This window comes from Labrus bergylta, chromosome 2, assembly GCF_963930695.1.
Source record: "Labrus bergylta chromosome 2, fLabBer1.1, whole genome shotgun sequence".
NCBI lineage: Eukaryota > Metazoa > Chordata > Actinopteri > Labriformes > Labridae > Labrus > Labrus bergylta.
The window spans coordinates 33,606,325-33,629,490 of NC_089196.1; the positions used below are offsets into that span (position 1 = coordinate 33,606,325).

Genomic DNA, 23,166 nt, shown 5'->3' on the forward strand with positions numbered 1-23,166 from the left:
AAAATTGAGAAATCTTTAAGCTTAGATATAAAATCTTCCTTTTCCATTTTTGCAATCAGAGCCAAATTTTTTATATAAAAAATCTACAACCATCAAACCAAGCATAAACTCTTGGTCTTATGAGCCTCACACAACCTGACGCACGCCCCCTTCAGGTGAAGCAGCTGCCTCACCTCATGCTTTTTCAGTGCAGTTTTATGTCAAATTAGACTAAATATGTTAAAAACATGTGAAATACATTACTTATTCTATGGAAAGTGAGGACGGATAATAGAAGTGTCTACAAACATTACATTGGTGACAAACAGTAAGAAAGCAAAAGGCATACGCTCGACCCAGTTTGTGAGGGATTGCGCAATCTGGGATGAGGCACAACTCGTCGCTGCCTCACCTCGCATCGGAGCCGGCTGGAAATATGTAAATTCAGAGATTTTGATCCTGAAAATTATTGAACATTTTTGGAATCGTACAGAAATAACATTTATAACACAGATCAGTAGAAAAATATTAATATTTATTTGATTTAATGATTATTTGTTTTTTACTTTTGATGATGACGAGCCTCACCTGCCTCCCCTGACAGCACGTCTCTGCTGCAGGTTATTCTCCCACACAGACGCGTCTCCCCCTCCCCTTTTGCTCTTAGTTTGAGCGGGATCATCGCTGAAAATGAAAACAAAACTTAAGAGTAAGTCTGTAAAAAGAACTCCATCCCGGTTATATGCAACTGTCCAGACCAACAGGACTCGAGGAACTACTAATCTGCACAGTTTGCACAGTTTATGTTTGAACTTTTTTACAAGTTACTAACTAAAACCTGTGTCCCATACCGTACTCGGATCAGTCCTGTACTGAAACGGTCCGGTCCGAGTACGTGTACCTTTACACCCCTATCAGTAAGTGTCAGTAAAGTTGTTGATGAATGAACAGATGATAACCTGCAGCTGTGTTGTGTCTCGTTCTCTCCATCAGACGCCTGTGAGCTGGAACTGGACACAAACACAGTGAACAGAAACCTGAAACTGTCTGACAACAACAGGAAGGTGACATGGGGGGAGGAGCTTCAGTCATATCCTGATCATCCAGACAGATTTGATTACTGGCTTCAGCTGCTGTGTAGGACTGGTCTGACTGGTCGCTGTTACTGGGAGGTCGAGTGGAGAGGAGAGGTTTATGTATCAGTGAGTTACAGAGGAATCAGAAGCAGAGGAGACAGTTATGAATGTTCATTTGGATTTAATGATCAGTCCTGGAGTCTGATCTGCTCTGATGAAGGTTACTCTGTCAGTCACAAAAACATAAGAACAGAGATCTCCTCCTCCTCCTCCTCTTCCTCCTCCTCCTCTGTCTCTAACAGAGTAGCAGTGTATGTGGACTGTCCTGCTGGCTCTCTGTCCTTCTACAGAGTCTCCTCTGACACACTGATCCACCTCCACACCTTCAACACCACATTCACTGAACCTCTCTATCCTGGGTTTGGGTTCTGGTCTCCTGGTTCTTCAGTGTCTCTGTGTGGTCTGTCAGTCTGAGAAACACTGCTGACTGAAGATCAGCTGACTCTGTTCACTCTGTCCAGCTGGTCTGTTTCATGGTTGGGGGGTGTGATAATGGGGGGTGGGGGTGGTAATGGGGGTTAAATGTTCTACATTACAGAAAAACAATGGACCCCCTTCTTTAATGTCTGTATTGTTCTGATCTCACCAATAAAAAACAAGTGACAATTAAACAATTAAAGTCCTCCTCCTGCTGTCTTGATATTGGCAGCAGGAGGAGGAGTCATGGCTCCAGATCTGTTACAAATGGTAAACTTGTCTCTCAGGTGTCTTCCCACAGGCCCTGAAAACAGCAGTCATCAAGCCACTACTAGAAAAGAACAATCTAGACAATAATGAATCATTACAGGCCTATATCAAATCTTCATCTTTTAGGTCAAATGATAGACAAAGCTGTGTTTCAGAAGTTAAATAACTTCTTGATATTGAACAACTGTTTGGATGTCTTCCAGTCAGGTTTTGGACCAAACCGCAGCACTGAGACAGCTCTGGTTAAAGAGTTTAGTGACATCTGTTTAAACACAGGCAGAACCTCAGTCTAAGTTCTTCTTGGGTAACACTTTATATGAAGGTCCTTGAAATAAGCTGTTATTACCATCAAATCTGCTGTATAAGACACACTTTAAACCCTCAGGCATCAGTTTAATTTACTACCCTCTTCAGTCATTAAGGACAAAAAATGTCCACTTCCAAAAATCTGCTATAAAAATAAAACAGATTACTTTTTTTCTTGCTTTTTTCTGCATAAATCTCTTAAACAACTTCCGCCCTGCTCAAAACTACCAAACATTCAATCATTTTGAGGATTTTAACCCTTTAGATGCCAATTTCATTACTTGATTACTGTTGTTATTTATGAAAAAAAAAGTTATTTTCCATATAACAAATATTTGGTGGCTGTGGGATTTTTAAAAAATCAGTCTTGGATATGTCAAAGATTATACAAAATATTGACTTTGATGCATTATTAGTTTTTGTGTAGCATCAGATTTAAAATGTACTACCCTCTTGAGTCATTAAGGACAAAAATGTTCACTTCCAAAATCTGCTATAAAAATAGTACAGATTAATTTTTTTTCTGCTTTTTGGGTTAAATCTTTTGATCAACTTCAGTCCTGATCAAAACGATCAAATATTGAATAATTATCAGGATTTAAACCCTTTAAATGCCAGTTTGATTACATGATGATAATATTCTTAATGAAAAAAACACACAAAAAAGTTATTTTCAATCTAACAAATGTTTGGTGTCTGGGGGATTTTTTTAAATCAGTCTTTGTTTTGTTAAAATCTAAGGACAAACAGAAAATTTAAATATTTATATGCTTTTATTTACTTTGTGTTTAAAGGTTAATCAGCTTTATTATTACTTATCAGGTTATCTCTGTTGTCAGCCTTTATTTAAAGTTTTTATTGAACACTGGAGAGCAGCACTGAGCAGGTCAGGAAATCAGGTAACCTTTGTGAGCCAGGTGTGTAAACCTGCTGAGTGGCTCTAACTGACAGACAGGAGTGTCAGCGGTGTGTGTGAGAGCAGGAGTGAGGTGAGAGGCTGAGACACCTTCAGGCTGAATTCAATGAAAGGAAGACAGCAGAGATACCTTTGGTAAGTGTGCTGTGTTCTTTGGTAATTATCTGTTCAGAATGTTTGAATGGTGACATGTATTTAATGTAGGCTGTTTATTTCATAGTGATGCACTCTGCATTCTGGTTTTATAGTGTAGTGTTCACAGGAAACAATTAAATTAGAAGGGTAAATAATAATTAATATTGAACACATTTAACTGGTATGTTTAAATTGTAAACAAAAGATAAAGAACTGAATAGATACTAAAATTCAGATTAATTTAATGGTGATATTAACTTAAATTCTGATTTTTGTTGTTTGGTGTTAAAATGGGAAAAGGAAGGTAAGGATGCTAAAAGATGCATGGTTAACATTGTATAAGTGGAAAACTGCTTCCCCAGATTACTTTACAATTATAATAGGAATGTATATGGGAAGAATTTTGTTCATAGATATTTTCCTTGCTTTTCAGAACCACACACAATAAACAGTTGTAACCTCGCTGCATTAAAGTCTCCTCTTTGAACTCTTTTACTATCGTGGCCTAACCCAAACCAATGTGTTCAGTCTTTTAGAATAAGGGTCTGCTTGGAGGTGAAATATTGATAAATGAAAGCAGTTACTTTTATTGAAATAAGAAAAGTTTTAAGATTGATGACGAGTCAGGTTACCGTGGGAATTGGATAGCGCCAAGACCAATCGAAGGATCATTTTCCTCTTAGCTGAAAATGTATAAAAAGCAGTGAAGCAGCAAAAAGGAAGCCAAAGAGAGAAATGATAATAGAACAAATAAACACACCATTGAAGTGTTTTTTTCCATATACCATTTAGTTACACACACTGAAGGCTATAATGCATCTCTATCGTTTCTTCTAACAAGATGTTGAGTAAATCCAGAATGCCAGATGACATCTACAGGTGTTATCATTCAGTTTGTGATTTTCTTTATTTTGTATTCTGACTGCAGGATTCTTATTAAGGCTTACAGGTTTTCAGTGAAATCGACATCGACCTGACCTGACTGTGGTCGCTCTGCATCAGGATCTGCTGAACTCCTTTTCTTTACCAAAGACACTTTAGACACTCAACACAAAATAACACAAGTAGATGAAAGTCTTTCTCACTCTACATCAGTTTATTTATTACAAGGTTACACATGAGCTGTCTGAAGAACTTGTGCTACCCAACACAGAGGCCTCCAAGGAAACAGAGTGACAGAAAGAAGAGAAGATATCAGGAGAGAAGAAGGATCCTTACACTGTAACTGTTTCATATAAACCCTTTCAATTCAAACGTCATAGCTGCTCCCAACTTACTGGTTCATATGTCAGCAACAAAACATCAATGTCAAAAAAGTAGAGACAGATTTCTGTCAACAGAACCTCCACCTCTTTGGAATCATAATAATCCTCCTTTAAAAGAACAGAATTAAAACATAGGTCAGGGTAGGCTATAGGGCTGTGCAAGTAAATTCAGTTGCATTGTTATCCCAATGAAAGGATTTGCAACAATCACATCGCTGTAGTCAGAATTTATTGCAAGAAAATTGTATTTATGCAGATTTCAGCGGTTGCCCCTTATATTGCAGAGTTTAACCATCAAAGACAATATTCATAGACTTAATGAAAACATTCATACATCTTTATATTCAACAGAATTTATTTAATTTACTTCTAAACAAACATGAATAAAATGGTAATAACTCTAATATTTCATATAAATAAATACAAATAACTAGTTTAACAGAACAAACAATATCAAACAGTGCAGGGAGTAGAAGTGGTCACAGATGGCCGAGGGATAGCAGGGGACAGGATTAACTTTATTGTCTCACAAAGTGAGAAATTTGTCTTCAGCTCTTCACCCGTGCTGCAGCCATAAAAAAAAACATCAACATCATCCTTCACATCGAACATAAAACGATAACATTATTAAGTATATAAATACTTTGGGTTCTTAGCTCGAGGCAGCCCGGGTCGCTACAGAGCAGCGCCACCGTTGGAAACCGGTTAATTGTTTTATGATTGCATCTGGAGAGAGAAGATGAGCATTTGTGAAACAATGGGCATTTTATAATATAGAGTGAACACAAAATATTAATACAAATATTTTACAAAATAGAAGAAACAAAGAAATGCATCCAAATAAAGTTAAGTACCTGTTCTCGGGCAAAGCCTCCTGTGAAGCATCTGACAACGACAGAAGAAATCGGCTCTTTGACTATTGTTGAGAAACAAAAAAAACAAAAGAAAAACAAAGACTGCTTAGTAAAAACAAGATCTGCACAACAAGAAGCTCATAGAAAGTGTAGAAAACAGCAAAATACAAAAGCAACTGTTGATCATTTTATTGCAGATTTTGTGAGTACATTTTGGCAACCAAGGTGTCCAGAGGTTAAATAGAAAAGACTAATGCAATCAAATCAACTTTGTTACTAGTTTGTCACATATCCAAGACTCTAATCATCATTCAACTAATAACCTTGCATTTAAAGGGTTACAATTCAGAAAATAATTGAATGTTTTGAGCAAGTCGAAAGTTGTTTAACTTTAACTAACGCAGCAGAAAAATATAAATACATTTGAGGAGGGCACAAGGGTTATGTCTTTGAGAAGGTGTGTCTTTCATGAAAAACCCATTTTACGATATAGAAGTGTACGACGGAGGATGAGGGCCACGTTAAATTATTATTATTTTTATAATTTCGAGATTAAACTCGTAAATTTACGTTAATAAAATCGTAAATTTACGAGATTAAAGTTGTAAATTTACGAGAATAAAACAAAAAACGTTTTTTTTTAACGTGTTTAAGATTCAAACAAATATCTGAAAATTGACAGCAAGAAAACAAGGACTGAAATATTGATAAAATAAAAACACATTTGGTACCACTTTTAGTTTACAAGTTTTATTTTAAGTCAGAGATGATGCTTTGTGGTGTATCCAGGAATTAAACGGTATTGGAATATATCTGTGCTGCCTCGTATCCATTTATCAATGTTTTTCATTTTTGGCTGTAAACATTCTAATTTAACTGACTTTGTCAGGGAAGTGTACAGAGTTTGGAGTTCTTCATGCTTATCGCCGCCACAGTGGCGAGCAGTATCCTGCCTCCTGACGAGCTTCTTCTACAGCATATAAAGGTAAAACAATACCACTGCTGGAACATTGTGCCCTCCTAAAATGTATTTATATTTTTCTGCTGCGTTAGTTAAAGTTAAACAACTTTCGACTTGCTCAAAACATTCAATTATTTTCTGAATTGTAACCTTTAAATGCAAAGTTATTAGTTGAATGGTGATTAGAGTCTTTGATATGTCAAAGACTAGCAACAACATTTATTTGATTGCATTATTCTTTTTTATGGACACCTTCATGGCCAAAATGTACACACAAAATCTGCAATAAAATGATCAATATTTGCTTTTTTATTTTGCTGTTTTCTGCACTTTTATGGCTTTTGACAGAGGGAAAGAGGGAAAGAGGGAAAGAGGGAAAGACCGGTCTCAGGGGTGTGTGAGAGACAGGGAGCTTTGGGAGAAATCTCACGCGATTGGGTCTTTGTCTGTCTTTTCATAGCAAACGGGATCTGACAACTGTCGCTCCACTTCATTTATATAGTTAGCCCGTTTTAAAATACAAATAGCACCTCCTTTATCAGCAGCTTTTATTACAATGGTAGTGTCTTTTCCCACATATCAAATTAAAATGCACGAGGTAAGCTCAAACTATGATGACAAATAAAAGTTAAACTATATTCAGACAATAGTGCCGCTGTACAGTCTAAGAGTGAAATGATGACTTTATGAAGGAGTGCAGGAGAACTTCCTGTTGTGAAATATGTCAACAGAATGAAACATGATGAACAGGCCTATTATATATATTAATGTCATAACATCATGACTTATTGTAAACATGAATAGTGACTAACTATGCCTGCCTTCATGCAACCCCACATTGCTTTAATTATTTATTTATTGGCTTTAATGTCATTAATGTCATCCTTCAGTTTAGTTAGACATATCAGCTTATTTTATTTTGTCCTAAAAAATATTAAATAAGGCTTCTTGCACTTCTATGCTTCACTTTAATATTTAAAGAAGGAATTTTGTATGAGATGTTTTTCCAAGAAGAGAGCCTTAACTGCAGACTCGATGAGCATTTTTCTCTGCACTAATTCACTCTGCTGTTCATCTCTCGTCTTAACCGAATAAATTAGAGATTGTAAAAAAGAGGATGTTGAGTAATGAGTTACATTTATTTATATTCGTTAAATGTATTTATGTTCATATAAATAAATGACTAAAACGTTTCAAATGGATGTAACTCCTCAGTTTTATATTGAAGTATTTTGTGTGAATTCCCGTAAATTAGTTTTAAATGAATGAAACGTTAAACCGGAAGTGCCGCCTGGTTTTATTTTGAAATTGTTTGCGTGTATTTCCGGTCCTGACAGTGGAGGAGCCTCAGCCATTACTCAGTAACAGACGGGATTTCAAATGTGAAATACTTAAAAAATTCTACTTAAGTAAAAGTAAAAGTACAGATTTTAAAAACTACTTTAAAAGTAAAAGTACACAAAAAACTACTCAATAATCTCTTCTATGTCTCGAGTGATGTCTATTTCCCCACTTCCCCTTTCACATCCTGAAAGTGATCTCATTTATCTTTACTGAATACTCACTGTTCCTCTCGTTCCTCCTCCTTTACCTCTCTATCAACATATATATTCTAAAATATTGGAAAACGGGTCACTTCCAACTGTTGTTTCTTCCCATATTTTCCACTCACATATTCCTGCCAATTCTCTTGAAACCAGCATCAGATCTAGTGCTGAACTGTTTCCTGTATGAATATTTATTTGTGTTCCTCTACCATCATTTATACATACCAAGTGACTGTCTTCCTAAAGTTGCTCTATTATTTAGTATCCGTCTTTTCCCTCCCCACAATGTGCTGTGTGAGTTCAAATCTCCACTCCAGACCACATGGTTTTTAGTCTGTCATTGTATTTGCTTTCATTTGATGAGATCTAGTTTTATTATAATAATTGATAATAGTTGTCTGTCCTACATCCGTCCACATTTCTATGAGTATGAATCCTCCCTCTCTCCCTTTACTAACTGCTCTGAATGAAAGATTTCCTTTAATAAATGTAGCACATTCTCCTCCCCCCTCCCCCATCACACCTAACAGCAGAGTAATTGTTAATTCTGAAATCTAAGTGACTTTACAACCATGTTTGTTGCACACAGATAACATCTGGTAATCTTGGTAATGGACCTATAAATGGTTAAAATTCTTTGAAAAGCTCATTGCGTTTCATTGTAATAAAAGAACCATGGTGGGTCTTTTGCTTTCCTATACATGATGTTTCTTGACGAGCCTGGGCATTGAGATCATTTCTCACTTCCTCCCATGTCAGTTTGTTCATGTTTAGATGATTTGCTGTCACTTTTACTAATATTTGTTTTCTTTCAGTGTTTGATTTTGTTTCCATTGTTGCGTTTATGACCCCTGCTATGAATGTAACCAGTTTCTTCAGATCCACGCACACTTTCCCTTCTTCTGTTTGTTCTGGCTGTTTGTTCTTCTGGCCTTCATTTGTATCTTCCATCTCTCTCCCTCTCCCCTGTTTCACCACCTTCACAGCTTCTGCATATGTGATTGTATTGTGCACTCTGACTTGTTGAACCTGCACCTCCGTTTTCATCACTTCACATATGCCACACTGTGATTCCCTCCACAGTTACAACACTTTGGTTGCATACCTGTTTTACACTGCTCATATTCATGATCCTCCCCACACCTTGCTCACCTTCTCCTTCCCTTACATGTCTGAGCAGTGTGTCCAAATCTTTGACAGTTAAAGCATCTCATTGGTCTGGGTATATATTCCCTTACATTGTAGGTCATATATCCCAACATAACTTTCTGAGAAATTCCTTCTCTTCAACCCTGATTTCCCCACTTCCTCCTCCAGATCGTAGTTTCCTTTGTTTCTTTATACCAACGAGCTCAAAAGAATTGCCTCTTTTGTCTCTTGTTCTCTCACTTCCCTGACTGATCTCCATACTGTCCTCACTTTTAATCTCTTCTGAGTCACCCCATTCTGGTCTGTTCACAGCATAGCTGTGCCTACCCGCGATAGCTTTCACAGATCTGTTGAGTTTCCCCGTGTCATCCAGGGATATCCCTCGCCTCCGATTTCCAGGTGTCAACCGTAACTTTTCCTGTGTTAAATCAGCAGATTCTTCATCTAATCTTACTTTCAAACTCTTAACCATGAGTTTGTTAAGGTGCTGTCCAACCCGGCTACTACACTGAGCATGCGCCTGTTCCGCCTGGACCTTCTACGTAGCCTCGGAATACTACGCCGGCTACATCCAGCGGCCTGTGAAGCAGCGGAGCCTCGTACCAGCGGAGTCTGCCAGCGGAGGAGACGGAAGCGGTGTAACCGGAAGCAAAAACGGGGATGCCGAGCGGGGCTAACAACCAAGCTAAAAGCTAACCCGCACAGAACGCCGCTTCCTTCCATCCTGCTTTCTAATGTCCGCTCCCTGGAGAAAAAACTGGACTACCTGAAGCTGGATTTAACTGCAAAACGGGAGATGAGAGACTGCTGCACCATATTTCTCACAGAAACGTGGCTGAAACCATCCGTTCCAGATGAGGCAGTTAGCATAGAGGGACTGGTAAATCCCGAGGCGGCGGTGTTTGCATATACACCAACAACAACTGGTGCAACAACGATGAGATAGTCTCAAGTCACTGCTCTCCTGATGTAGAACTACTGACTATTGTTGGGGTTGTATCAAGTCAACTTTGGTTATATTCTTTAATAATTATACTTAATTATTAATAATATAAATAAAATATCATTAAACTATGTTTAATCTCGTTTTGGGGCACCAACCTGTAATCAGGTAAATATAACCAAAATATCACTCAAATCAGTCTCAAATTAGTTATTTAATTACTAATATTATTAATAATGAATAACTATATTTAATAAATTGAAGGCGTGAAATCTGTACACAAAGCCTTCGCACCCAGCTTATATCACAATGCAAATACACCAGTAACCACAAACAACTGCTCTCTTAAATTATAACAGAATTTATTTAAACAAAGCAACATCAATCCAAAATCAATGAACTCAATTAAACAAATAACTATTATAAACTAATCTAAGCAACAAACATTATCAAGCAAGGCTTGTGGATGAGGTGTAAATGTGTGTGTGTGCAGATGAGTGTGTATGTAGATGTGTGAGGAGGCGCCAGCCCAGCCACACACCACTCCTCATCAACGGCACAGCAGTGGAGAGAGTTAGCAGCACAAAGTTCCTGGGGGTGCAGATAACAGACACTCTGACCTGGTCCCTTCACACCGGCGCTCTTTGAAAAAAGCGCAGCAGCGCATGCACTTTCTGCGTCGGATGAAGAGAGCACACCTCCCTCCTCCTATTCTCACCACCTTCTACAGAGGCACTATAGTGAGCATCATAACAAACTGCATCTCTGTCTGGTCCGGAGCCTGCAGTGCCTCCGACTGGAAGTCCCTGCAGAGAGTGGTGAGGACGGCGGAAAAGATCATTAAGACTCCACTTCCTCCCATCCAGGAGATCGCAAAGATCCGCTGTCTGACCAGGGCTCAGAAAATCAGCAGAGACACCTCCCACCCCCACCAAGGACTGTTTTCGCTGCTGGACTCTGGAAAGAGGTTCCGCAGCCTCCGAAGCAGAACTTCCAGGTTCTGTAACAGCTTCTTCCCACAGGCCATAAGACTTTTGAACAGGAAAAAATAATCCCTCCATTCCCCCTCAAACCCCCACACAGGACTACCTCACTGGACTGTAAAATACAATATAACGTGCAATATATTTATCTGTATAGTATTTTTACTCATAGTTTTTCTTTTTATATCTATTTATATCTTCACCTTATTTTTATTTTTTATATGTAAATACATGCTGCTGTTTTTATCCTGCACTACAACGAGCCAAATACAACGAAATTTCGTTCTTATCTGCACTGTAAAGTACAAGTTTGAATGACAAGTTTCAATGACAAGAAAGTCTAAGTCTAAGTCTAAGTCTAAGTATTGTAATCCGCATCGTTTACAACTGATCAGGTATACACAGTTTTTGGAGTGTGGGCTTCCCATATATTTCATTTTAAAAACATTTTTATTGTATCTGCTGCGCAACCAAGTTTGGTGCTTAAAAAATTCCACGTGACCTCTGGATTTAGGGGTAAACATGGGTTGGACTCTTGCTTTGACCAGGTAATCTTTCAGGTTCCTGTTTTTTCTGAACGCTGCAATGATTCTGTGAATCTCGGTTTCTGCGATGATGTTTTGAAAATTATTTTGAATAACTCTGACTAATTGAATCGCTGCTGGAGAGTAACAAAGGGCAAAATAGAGGAAAGCAATTGGGGTTTTGTGTCCTGAAATGTCTTGAAGGACCTTCTAAGAAAGCAGCGGGAATACCCTCTGGTGGCCAGTGCTGAGAACAGTGTTTTAGTGGCCTGTTTAAAGTCCTCTTTGTCGCCACATATTCTGTGAAATCTCAGCAGTTGAGACTTTACCAGCCCAGCATAGGTGTGTTTAGGATGGTGGCTAGTTTTGTGGAGTAGAGCATGACTATCTGTCTCCTTGAAACATACTTTAATGTCCAATTTGTTTGTTTTCTGGAAATTTTACCTTTCTATGTGGTAGTGTCAAGAAAGTCTACCGAGGTGTAGCTGGTCGTAGACTTCAATGAAATGGACGCATTGTGATTGTTCAGAGTGGTTAAAAAGTTATCAAAATCCTCCTTAGTGTGAGACCAGACCCCCCCCCCCCCCCCCCCCATATGTCATCCAAATACCTACAATAGTATAGAGGTTTTTTGTGACACGAGGCCAGCAGCGCCCCAAATGAGTGCTGCCTATGCCACGGGTCGGCCCTGCATTACAGGCTGACTGAAATGCGGGGGTGATGGGATGTGATATTTAGGCTAAAGTGTGTTGACCAAAACCCATCATTCACAAATACGGAATCTTTTGCCATGAAAACACCAATGCACCTCGTAATCTCTCTCGCTCTTGCAATCGTTTGGGCAAGAGGGGCTGCAAACCGGCTTGTCAGTGTGGGTCTGCCTGTTAATGTGTTTTTCACAAAGGGAGGTGATTGGAGCTTCTCATTGTGGAGTGGATTAAATGCTGCATCATGTTTGTTGGGCTATTTGTGTAGTTCCTGTCTTCTTGTAATATTTGCACACAGTTTTTGTCTTTTCTGTTATCTTCTCACCTCCTTTGTTTTGTCTCTTGAGGAAGCCAAAATGTTTCCACACCTCCGATTTATAAGACGGTGGTGTGGTCGGAATTTCAACATCTTGCACTGCAGCTGCCATGATAAAGACTGCTTGTTACAACCAGGTTACAACAAACCTCCTCTGCTCTTCAGGTGCTGAGGCTCACGAGAGTGATGTAGGAAGTCAAACAAGAGAAGCATGAATAGATGGCGCCCTCTACTGTTTAAAAAGAAGTAATGTGATTCAGTTTTTCAGAGTATCAAAGTGAACCTTGACACCTTTGAATAAATTTTTAACTGCCTCACCGTTAATCTTTATATCTCTAGTATGTAGGTGTTGGAAACAGGAAGTTAGTTATTGTAGTTTGTCAGCAGGGGGAGCTTCAGCAGTGACACACAGGTACTGTACATCACCTGTAGTAGTCCCTTTTTTAGTGCAGTCATACCTGCGTCAGGTGTGAATACAAACAGATTTCGATTGGCTGTGACTGACACTTGAAATCTGCTTTGATAGTTACTTTGTAGATTCAGATGAACCAGGTACATTTAGATTTTCATTCATTTCAAAGAGCGTCCCATTGATTGACTAACGATGTAAATGATCATTCACTGTGAAACTGTCGACAGTTTTTAGACAATTAAAAAAAACATGTAAAACAAAGAAGTTTATCGATCACTGAAGATCATTTAAAAAGGACGATGGTCAATAATAACTCAAGTTTTTGTCTTTTTTTAATGACAGTCTGAAAGTTCTTCTCTTGATTGACAGCTGAGGTTTCAACATGATCACACACACTTTTATTTCTTCTCATGAATCTTAAAATAATGAACTCAAACTTCCTTCAGGGAGAAATGGAGGGTGTGTCCTTTGATCACCTGTTGGTATGTTGATGAACCAGCTGTAGTATTTCCTGGTCTCAGTAGGACTCTGACTCTGTCTCGTTCTGACGCAGATCTGTTCACTGTGGTAAGAGAAGGTAAGAGACACTTTTCACTGTTTTTAAGACTCTCTGTTTGATTGAAGTGTCAAAAGAGCTGTAAGCTATCAGTTAGCCACCAGGTTCATTAGCTGCTCTGAGTGTAGTAAAAGTGCAGGGAACACAATGACTCTCAGTTAGCATGCAGGCTATGCTAACCATGCTAACATGCTAACAGTACAGTTTTACACAGCAGAGGGAGGGCATGGAGTCTGTCCTCATCAGTTAGGACTAAAAATAATCACTCCATCAGCTCAACTGGTTCCACAGCTTCTCTGAAACTGGACGGTTGCCAAGCAACACAAACACTCCTCTGCAAGTCAAGTCAAGTCAAGTCATATTTATTATAGAGCACATTTAAAAACAGCTACAGCTGACCAAAGTGCTATACAATACATGAAAAAAGAAAAAACAACTTGAGATCACAATGTCCACAAGAGAGAAATATATATATATATATATATATATGTATACATATATACATATATAAAGGAAGAATATATAAAGAAAGCAACAAAGGAACCTGAAAGAAACGGTCTATTCAGGACCAGTGGACTCAAATGCTAAAATATAAAAGTATGTCTTGAGACAGGACTTAAAAGAGTCAACAGAGGGTGCAGACCTGATGGAATGAGGGAGGCCGTTCCACAGTTTACAGGCTTTTACTGAAAAGGCCGGATCTCCCTTTAGCTTGAGCCATGAGCGGGGAACAGCCAGGAGGCCCATGTCTGATGATCTCAGGCGCCTAGATGAGGTGTACGGCCTGAAGAGGTTGGTAATATAAAGGGGGGCCAGGCCATTCAGGGCTTTAAAAACAAACAACACAATCTTAAAATTGATTCTGAATCGTATTGGGAGCCAATGAAGGAACGCTAGGACAGGACTGATATGCTCCCTCTTCTTGGTTCCAGTCAGCAGCCTTGCTGCAGCATTTTGGACCAGCAATTGCAGTAGTCAAGCCGGGATGAAATGAGCGCATGGGTTACTGTCTGTAAGTCACTGAATGAGAGGATAGGTTTTAGCTTGGAAATTGTACGGAGCTGAAAGATACTGGATTTGACAACTGGATTTACCTGCCGATCAAATGTAAAGCCTGAGTCGAAGATAAAGCCAAGGTTCCTGTCGTGGGGCCTAATGTGGCTGTATAAGTGACCTAAGCTGTTGGCGACCTGTTTGATGATGTCGGGGGGACCAAAAAGAACAGCTTCGGTTTTTGACTCATTTAATTGTAGGAAGTTATGGGCCATCCAGTGTTTTATGCCTTCAAGGCATTGTATAAGAGAGGTGAGTTCTGCGAGATTGTTTGGTTTGACCAGTAGATAAAGCTGAGTGTCATCTGCGTAGAAGTGGTATGAGAGGTTGTGCTTCTGGATAATTTGACCCAATGAAAGCATGTATAGTGAAAATATTAGAGGGCCTAGGATGGATCCCTGTGGTATCCTACAGCTCAGACCAGATTGGGAGGATGTGGCGTTAGTTAAGTTTACAGAGAAGGTTCTGTTGTTCAGGTATGATGTAAACCAAGTCAGGGCTGTGCCCCCAACACCAACCCAATGTTGCAGGCGATTCATTAAAATTGTGTGGTCGACAGTCTCAACTGCTGCAGTAAGGTCCAGTGAGATCAGGAAAGCACAGTTTCCAGAGTCCATTGTAAGCAGAAGGTCGTTGTGGATTTTGAGAAGTGCAGATTCTGTGCTATGGGCTGCTCTGAAACCTGATTGAAATTTGTCTAAAATACTATTATGATGAAGGTAGGGTAGCAATTTCTCCAGAATAACCTTTTCTTGCACCTTAGAAAGGAAGGGTAGTTTTAAGATGGGTCTGTAGTTGGAAAGTGGTATGGGGTCCAGGTTGGGTTTTTTTTAACAAGGGCTGCACTATAGCATGTTTAAATGAGGGAGGAACAGCACCAGTTGACATACAGCTGTTTATAATGGAGAGGATAAAAGGGCCGGTAATATCAAAGGAATCTTTGAGGAGCTTGGTAGGTACTATGTCACTGGGGCAGGTGGCAGATTTCATTTTAAAAACCGTCTCTTTGAGTGAGGTTAAGGTGATAGGCTCAAAACAGTTTAACTGGGCAGAGCAGTTGAAGGGCGGGGAGGCTGACATGTGCCTGGTAGGGGCTGAGATATTTTTTCTAATGCCAGCAACTTTTTCAGTGAAGAACTTTTGGAAGTCTTCTGCTCTACTAAGGGGAGTGTCTAGAGAGGATCCAGGAGGGGGGCAGGTGAGAGAGTTTACAATATTGAATAGGACTTTAGGATTATGGTGATCTTTTGAGATGATATCTGAGAAATGTTTTGCTCTTGCTGCCTTGACTGCAATTTGGTAGCTGATCAGCCGCTCTTTAAGGATGTCATGTGAGATTTGGAGCTTATCCTGCTTCCACTTGCGTTCAGCTTGTCTGCAGCTCCTCCTTAGGGCTCTAGTGGATTCAATAATCCAAGACTGTGATTTAGGCTTTGGTTTTTTTATCTTGAGAGGAGCAATATGGTTGAGAATTGAGGAGCAGGTAGCATTAAATAATTGAATGTGATCCTCAGTGCAGAGTTCAGTAGGAATATTTTCAACGGACAGAGTATCTTGAGCAGCTGAGAATAAACTGGCAGTGGAAGAGTTAATGTAACGAGAGTAAAGCATGGGGAGGAGACCATTTGATGACAGGTCAGAGAGAGACACATTAAAAATAATGGCACTGTGATCTGAAAGACAAGGGTCCATTATTTCCAAATTGTTAACAGGAAGACCACAAGACAGACCAAGTCCAAAGTGTGGCCATGTTTATGAGTGGGACCTGAGACATGCTGTGCAAAATTAAATGATTCAATCAGGTTTAAAAATTCACCGACAAGTGGTTTTGATGGACAACATACATGGATATTAAAATCACCCAGTATTAAAATTCTTTCAAATGATGGCACAATTTGCGATAAGAGGTCTGCAAACTTAGTGATAAAATGTTTATCTGATTTTGGAGGACGATATAATATGATGATAAGAAGAGGGTTTGCTGTACCCACTTTGTTTTTAAAAACTGCTGCCAGACCCCCGCCCCGTCCGGAGGGTCGTGGCGTGTTAAAGAAGGAACATTCATTTGGAGAAAGCTCAATCAGTGGACTTACATCATTGGAGTTCGGTCAAGTTTCAGTCACCAGAAGGAAATCTAGGCCCTGGGATGTGAAAAAGTCGTTAAGAATAAAAGTCTTACTTAGCACTGATCTGGCATTTATCAGAGCCAGTTTAATCGGGGCCGCATTACTGACGTGCGCTAGTGGCGTCCATGGCAGAGAGCGTAGGTCACTAGAGTTTACACCGCTGCAACGTTCAGTGGCAGATCGGGATTTTGAGCCTCGGTGATATCGGAAAGACATTTTTACTGGAATATTGAAAGTGCTAGAAGCCTCGAAAGGTCCAAGTCCTGTAGTTGAATGAATTTTCGATGTGGAGCTCTGCAGAAGGGGACAGCTGATCTCTGCTGCACCCACAGCAGAGATCAGCACAGACCAGAGACCTTATTATGCAGCTCTATAAGTAGAATTACTGCAGTGAAATCACAGTGTGTGATTCTAGTAGATAGATTTATAAAGACAAACTCTGTCTGCTGTAGTTATTCTCTATGATCAGCTCTTATTGAATGTCTCCTTCCAGTCAGATAGCTGTGTCAGATTGATCTAACCAATGGGGATTCTTCAGTCTGTTGGGCCCCTTCACAGGGGGGTCCTCCAACCATTCATCACCAATATGTGATCAATAATCTGACACCTACAAAAAAGTGCTCTGTATAAACATTTATCTTCAAAGTTCACAGAAGTATTATTTCCAACATAAAGAACATCTCTCCCCGATAGTTAAGACTAGACTCGCAGCATTCGGTCATTTACTGTTACATTTCATCTTCACTGTCTGCTCCACCACTGCTCCTCTGTTTTCACTCTCAGACGGATAATTCATTTCATAGGAATAAATCATGTGACTCTTAGCAGAGCGATGAGAGTGAGTGATATCAGATGGGGCCCCCTTAGGACCCGATGACACAGAGATGCAACTCGCCTCAAAAAAACACCTGAACGCAGCTGAAGAAAGAACAGCTGGGAGCGCCTGTGGAGCAGGGCTGTGTGTGCATACGGGCGACCAAATGAAATATGTTTGCTCCAAGAGGAGGAGGGGAAAATGTCATAAAAAGCGGATGTCAAACCTACTTGATTTGATTGGCTACTTTGAGTGACATTGACGATCACTGAGACTCTGCTTCTTAATCAAAAAAGTTGAAAAATGTTTAAACTTTTATGCGTACCCAAAAACTGCTAGAAAAATGTGTCTTGCAGCAGCAAAGAAGAGCGCCCAGCAATCACGCTGGACCATAAGATAACCATGGTTTTGCTGGTGCTGCTTTCCCTTTTTGAAGGTGAACCAGGTAGATGTGATGTTAGTAGACTGACAGTGAGGTGATGATGATGATGATGATGATGAAGGTGAACCAGGTAGATGTGATGTTTGTAGACTGACAGTGAGGTGATGATGATGATGATGATGATGAAGATGAACCAGGTAGATGTGATGTGTGTAGACTGACAGTGAGGTGATGATGATGATGATGATGATGATGAAGGTGAATAAGCAGCTTCTTCTCTTTGTTTTCTCCACAGCTGAAGATCTTTGACTGGATGTGACTTCAGCAGCTGAACTCCATCAGTGTTGTTGTAGTGACAGAGTGCAGCTCTCCCAGCAGGGGGCGCTCTGCTATGGATCAGTGTGAGGACACAGAGGAGGGAGTCCCTCCTTCTCAAACCTCTCTGTGTGAGGAACATGAAGCTCTGAGGTGAGGATCTCTAACTGTCCATGACTCTTCTTCATGTCACAGCTCAACACTCACATCACTCCACCTTCATCATCATCATCTTCATCATCATCATCATCACCATCATCATCATCACTGTCTCATCTGCTGCTCACAGTAACTAATAATGTTTGTTTTTTTGTATCAGGATGCAGGAACAGAGACCAGACTCTCCTGGACCCAGCTGTGTGTCCATGAAGAGTGACCGGTCTATGGGTCACTTTATTAACTTTAAAGATGGACGTCCTGCTGATGGAAGGTGAGATTTGAAATTGACAAAGAGCTCTGTTCTGCTTTTCTGTAGGCTCACTCTTTCATCCTCAGCCATTTACATCACTCTCAGTCTTCAGTCCATGTTCACCTCTCCCAGGACTCGTACTTTTCTCCTGTTTCTCCTACTTCTCCACCAGAGGTCCTCAGAATTCACCTTCTCTTCTAGGTTTCAATAGCCCAGACCTTCCCTTCTACTCTACTCACCTGTCTTCATTTTCCTCATCACCTTCATTTAGTTTTCTTACCACCTCATGATCATTGTGTGCTTTGGTTCTATCTTGTGTTTTTTCTTTTGAAGTGTTTGTATTTGAACCCTGACCTTCCTGAAGGCTGTAAAATGTGGAAAAGAATCATTTTATTGCAGCTGTGAGTCCGTTTATTTTTACATTTGGGTCTTTCCCTGCACCTTATTTCCCCGACCCTGTCAGAACTTAACCTGCCTGACACAGAACCAGCCGACAGTGTGATGGACTTTATGACTTTAAAGCAAAAACAGCCCTACTAGAAAGAAGCTAAATATTCTGAGACAAAGTCAAAATAATAGGCCAAACCTTAAAAAGAGACAAATCTGAGGAAAGATTTATTTTTGGGCTTTTTGTTCTGTTATTTAGAGACGGGACAGTAGATAGAGTCAGAAATCAAGGAGAGAGAGAATGGGGAATGACATGCAGGAAAGGAGCCACAGGTCGGATTTGAACCTGAGCCACCCACTTGGAGGGCTACAGTCTCCCTACATGGGACACTCACACTAACCACTAGGCCACCAGCACCCCAATTAAAGCATTTTTAATGAATTAATATATTTGTTTTTCCCTCAGGTAGAATGAAAGTCCTCTCCTTCCTCACTCCCAATGATGACCAAAACAAACAGACATACTGTCCACAATATCAGATTTCATTCACTGAGAGTCTGCTTCTGCACGTCCATTTTAAAGCATGCACCATCAAGGATGGGAGCCACGGTTTAAAAACTGTGATTAGAGGATTATGGTCCACGAGGTGGATGTTGGATGTCCTGACTTTGTCCACAGCCCAGATCCTGAACCTGATGAGGTTCTGCTGGTGAGATGTTGGGCATTGAAAGCTTCAGGTCAAGTTCACTAACCTACCTGGTCCATACATCCTGCTGATCCAGCTGACCATTGTACTGATATCTGACTACACTTTCTCCTGGACTACATAGTTTAACACTTGATCCTTGTTTTAGTGAATGGTATCTGAGTCCAGCTGAGGCACGTTTAGTCCTTGATCTGGATCTGTTCCGTATCCTAATAGTAGTTCCTGCCTGTGGTACCTACAGTCTCTACATGTACTATGGGAGGTAGAGCCTTCATTTTTTTATTTTTTTTATTAGGTGATGCCAATACAAGACAAGTGAGGGATATGACAAGAGCAAAATTATGTAGGAGACAGGGGAGACACGACGAAGACAAAACAGGCAGGCAGGGAGTAATAATAACGTGTGTGTGTGTGTGTGTGTGTGTGTGTGTGTGTGTGTGTGTGTGTGTGTGTGTGTGTGTGTGTGTGTGTGTGTGTGTGTGTGTGTGTGTGTGTGTGTGTGTGTGTGTGTGTGTGTGTGTGTGTGTGTGTGTGTGTGTGTGTGTGTAATTCGAGTGTAAGCTTGTGTTTTTTTTTTTGTTTGTTTTTTCCATTCCCCTCCTCTGTACCCCTATTCCTATTTTTGTCCTTCTTCTTTCCTTCATTCCATTTTTTTTTTCTTTTCTTTCTTTCTTTGTTTCTTTTTTTTTTTTCCTTCTCATCCTTTTTGTTCTTTCCCCTTTCTTTCTATATATATTATCTTTTTTTTTTTATCCTTCCTTTCTACTTCAGTCATTGTGTGATGCAGGGCTGCCCCTGATAGGGTCGCCTACTGCTGACTTCTCATCAGCGATGCCCCTGTTTCTGTTGTCCCCAGACCCTGCGGAGAGGGCCAGCTGATAGGGTCGCCTACTGCTACCCTCCCGCCAAGCTTGAACAAGGAGGGGCTAGAAAGCATAATTCAAATTCAAAAAACTTTATTTGTCCCCGGGGGGGCAATTCAAAGGCACATAGAGCAGTAAATTAACAACAGTGCAAAGTAGACAAAACATTTTAACCTAAATAGAAAGTGTCAATTTAAATACAACTTAAAGCTTAAACTTAACTTAAAAATACAAAATATAAAAGAGTAGATATAAGTGGACAGTGATCGGACTAACAGATGTAAACAGATGTAACCATAACTATGTGCAGTAAACGAGAAATAAATATATATATACAGAGCTATGTGCAAGTAGGCAAATACTAAATGATAAGTTATAAGGTGCATGGTGAATAATGGAACAACAGAACTAATATATACAATATAACTGTAAGGTAAGAATTAGATAAATAAAGTGACTGTAGTGCAATGATGGATAAGAAACAACAGGAATAAATTAACCAGAACTGTATGAATACTGATATAAAATGGATAGAATAAAGTGATGTAGTGCATGAGACCAGATAAAGCAGAGGCAGTTAAGGTGCATGTCAAATATAAAGGAAATAAAAAAGCAAAGTTCACAGCTGAGAGTCTGCATTGGGTGAGAGGTGTCTGTTGGGGGGGGGTAGGAGTTGAGGAGCTGGACAGCCCTGGGAACAAAGGTTGCTCTTCTCCTCTGTGTCCTGCAGCAGGGACAGCGAAGCCGGCGTCCTGAGGGGAGCCACTCAAACGCTGGGAAGAGAGCATGTGATGGGTCTTGCATAATCCGACCTGCTAGCCTGATTGTCTGTTGCTCATAGATCGATGTCAAAGTCCTTACAGGTAGTCCAATGATCTTAGAGCAGACTGTGACCGTGCTCTGCAGGCGGTTTCTGTTCTGGAGGGTGGTGGAGTGGAAGCAGCAGGTTATAGAAAAAGTAATAATGCTCTCAATGAAGGAGTAGTAGAAGGTCAGAAGAATGTTCTTACTGACTCCAAAGGAATTGAGCTTCCTTCGGAGGCATTTTCGCTGCTGACATTTCCTGAGAATCTCCTCGGTGTTGGAGGAGAATTTCAGCAGGCTGTCGAAGATGGTACCCAGGTACTTATACTCCTCTACTAGTTCGACAGGATTCCCATGGATTGTGGTGATTGCTGATGCAGCCAGTTCCCTCTGCTTGTTGGAGAAGGTCACCACCTTGTCTTTGGTCTTGCTCACGTTCAGTTCGAGGCAGGAGCTGTCACACCACTCCACAAACTCCTGAAGAACTGGTCCATGGTGCTGAGAGGGGCCTGACAGCAGAGACAGGAGAACTGTGTCGTCCGCGTACTTCACCAGGTGACAGTTTGGCTGTGTGGTTCTGCAGTCATCGGTGTAGAGGATGAAGAGCAGAGGTGAGAGCACGCAGCCCTGAGGGGAGCCAGTTGAGGTGTGTTGGAGGTTGGAGAAGGTGTTGTTGACCAGAACTCTCTGTGATCTGTTGGTCAGAAAGTCCAATATCCACAGGATAAGCTGGTCGTTCAGATGGAAGCAAGTTGAAAGTTTGTCAGCCAGGATGTGAGGCTGCAGGGTGTTGAATGCAGAGGAGAAGTCTGCAAACAGGAGTCTGGCCGAGGTGTTGGGGTGCTTTAAGTTTTTGTGAACAGTGTCTATTATGAATGTTTTTGCATCATCGACACCTCTGCCTGCACGATAAGCAAATTGTAGCGGGTCCATCTGGGAGTCGGTTTCTCTGATGATGTGTTGTTTTATGATCCTCTCCATGGCTTCATCACCAGAGACGTGAGGGACACAGGCCTGAGCTCATTCAGTGATTTGGCGGAGCTTTTCTTGAGGATGGGGATAACGGTGGAGTGTTTCCACAGCTGGGGGACTGTGCTGCTGTCCATAGAGCTCTGGAACTGGGTCTGAAACACGCCCCCTAGCTGCTCGGCATAGTGCTTCAGGATGCGGCCACTGATGTTGTCTGGACCAGGTGAGCTGCTCTCACCACATCCTCTCTGCTGAAGGTGAGTGTAGAGTCACTGGGCTTGAGCATGGACACTGTTTCTTCCAGCTGTGTGGTGTTGTCCTTCTCGAATCTGGTGTAGAATGAGTTGAGATCGTTGGGGAGAGAAGTAGAGCTGCTGTCTGCAACCTCGATGGTTTTGATGTTGGTAGCAGCAGTGTTCACAGCAGCCATGTTTTTGAGGCCCTGCCAAGCTGTGAGGAGGTTCCCCTGTGTGAATTTTTCCTCCACTTTGTTCTTGTACTTGAGCTTGGCAGTTTTTATAGTTGTAGTGTAAGAATGCTTTCGTTGGTCCACTGCTCGATGTTCTTAACAACTTTCTCAACCCTCTTTATGACAGGAGTGCATTCTGGAGCAAGCAGGACGGCATGGTGGTCAGCAGAGCCAAGAGGGGGGAGAGCAACAGATCTGTATGCGTTAGGAACTGAACCATAGCATTTATCCAGTGTCTTCCTCAGGCGGGTGCTGCATGTAATGTACTGCTGGTAGCCTTTTAGTGCATTTTCAGGAGAGCAATGGTTGAAATCGCCCAAGATGAATTTGGGAGAGTCCGGTGATATGAGTTCCAGTTTATTTAATAAGTTTGTGATGTGTTCAGTGGCTGTGGCTGCGTTAGCTCTGGGGTGGATGTAAACCAGGATGAGAAAAAGCTGAGGAAATTCTCTGGGGAGATAGAAAGTGTGAAGGGAGACAGCCAGAAGCTCA

The 23,166-nt window shown here is 40.8% G+C and overlaps 3 protein-coding genes across 6 annotated transcripts in view; 2 read left to right on the forward strand and 1 right to left on the reverse strand.

Moving 5' to 3' along the window:
* The window catches only part of LOC136181103 (NLR family CARD domain-containing protein 3-like), a 113,779-nt gene extending 110,362 nt beyond the window's left edge, over positions 1 to 3,417 (forward strand). Inside the window, exon 13 of the mRNA XM_065961420.1 lies at positions 973 to 3,417. Coding sequence (XP_065817492.1) covers positions 973 to 1,529 — 557 coding nt within the window. The 3' untranslated portion in view covers positions 1,530 to 3,417. The remainder of the gene's footprint in view (positions 1 to 972) is intronic.
* The window catches only part of LOC136181104 (NLR family CARD domain-containing protein 3-like), a 724,139-nt gene that overhangs the window by 211,150 nt on the left and 489,823 nt on the right, over positions 1 to 23,166 (reverse strand). The window lies entirely within an intron of this gene.
* LOC136181112 (protein NLRC3-like) overlaps positions 1 to 23,166 on the forward strand; it is a 693,514-nt gene that overhangs the window by 73,518 nt on the left and 596,830 nt on the right. The gene's annotated exons all lie outside the window — the stretch shown is intronic.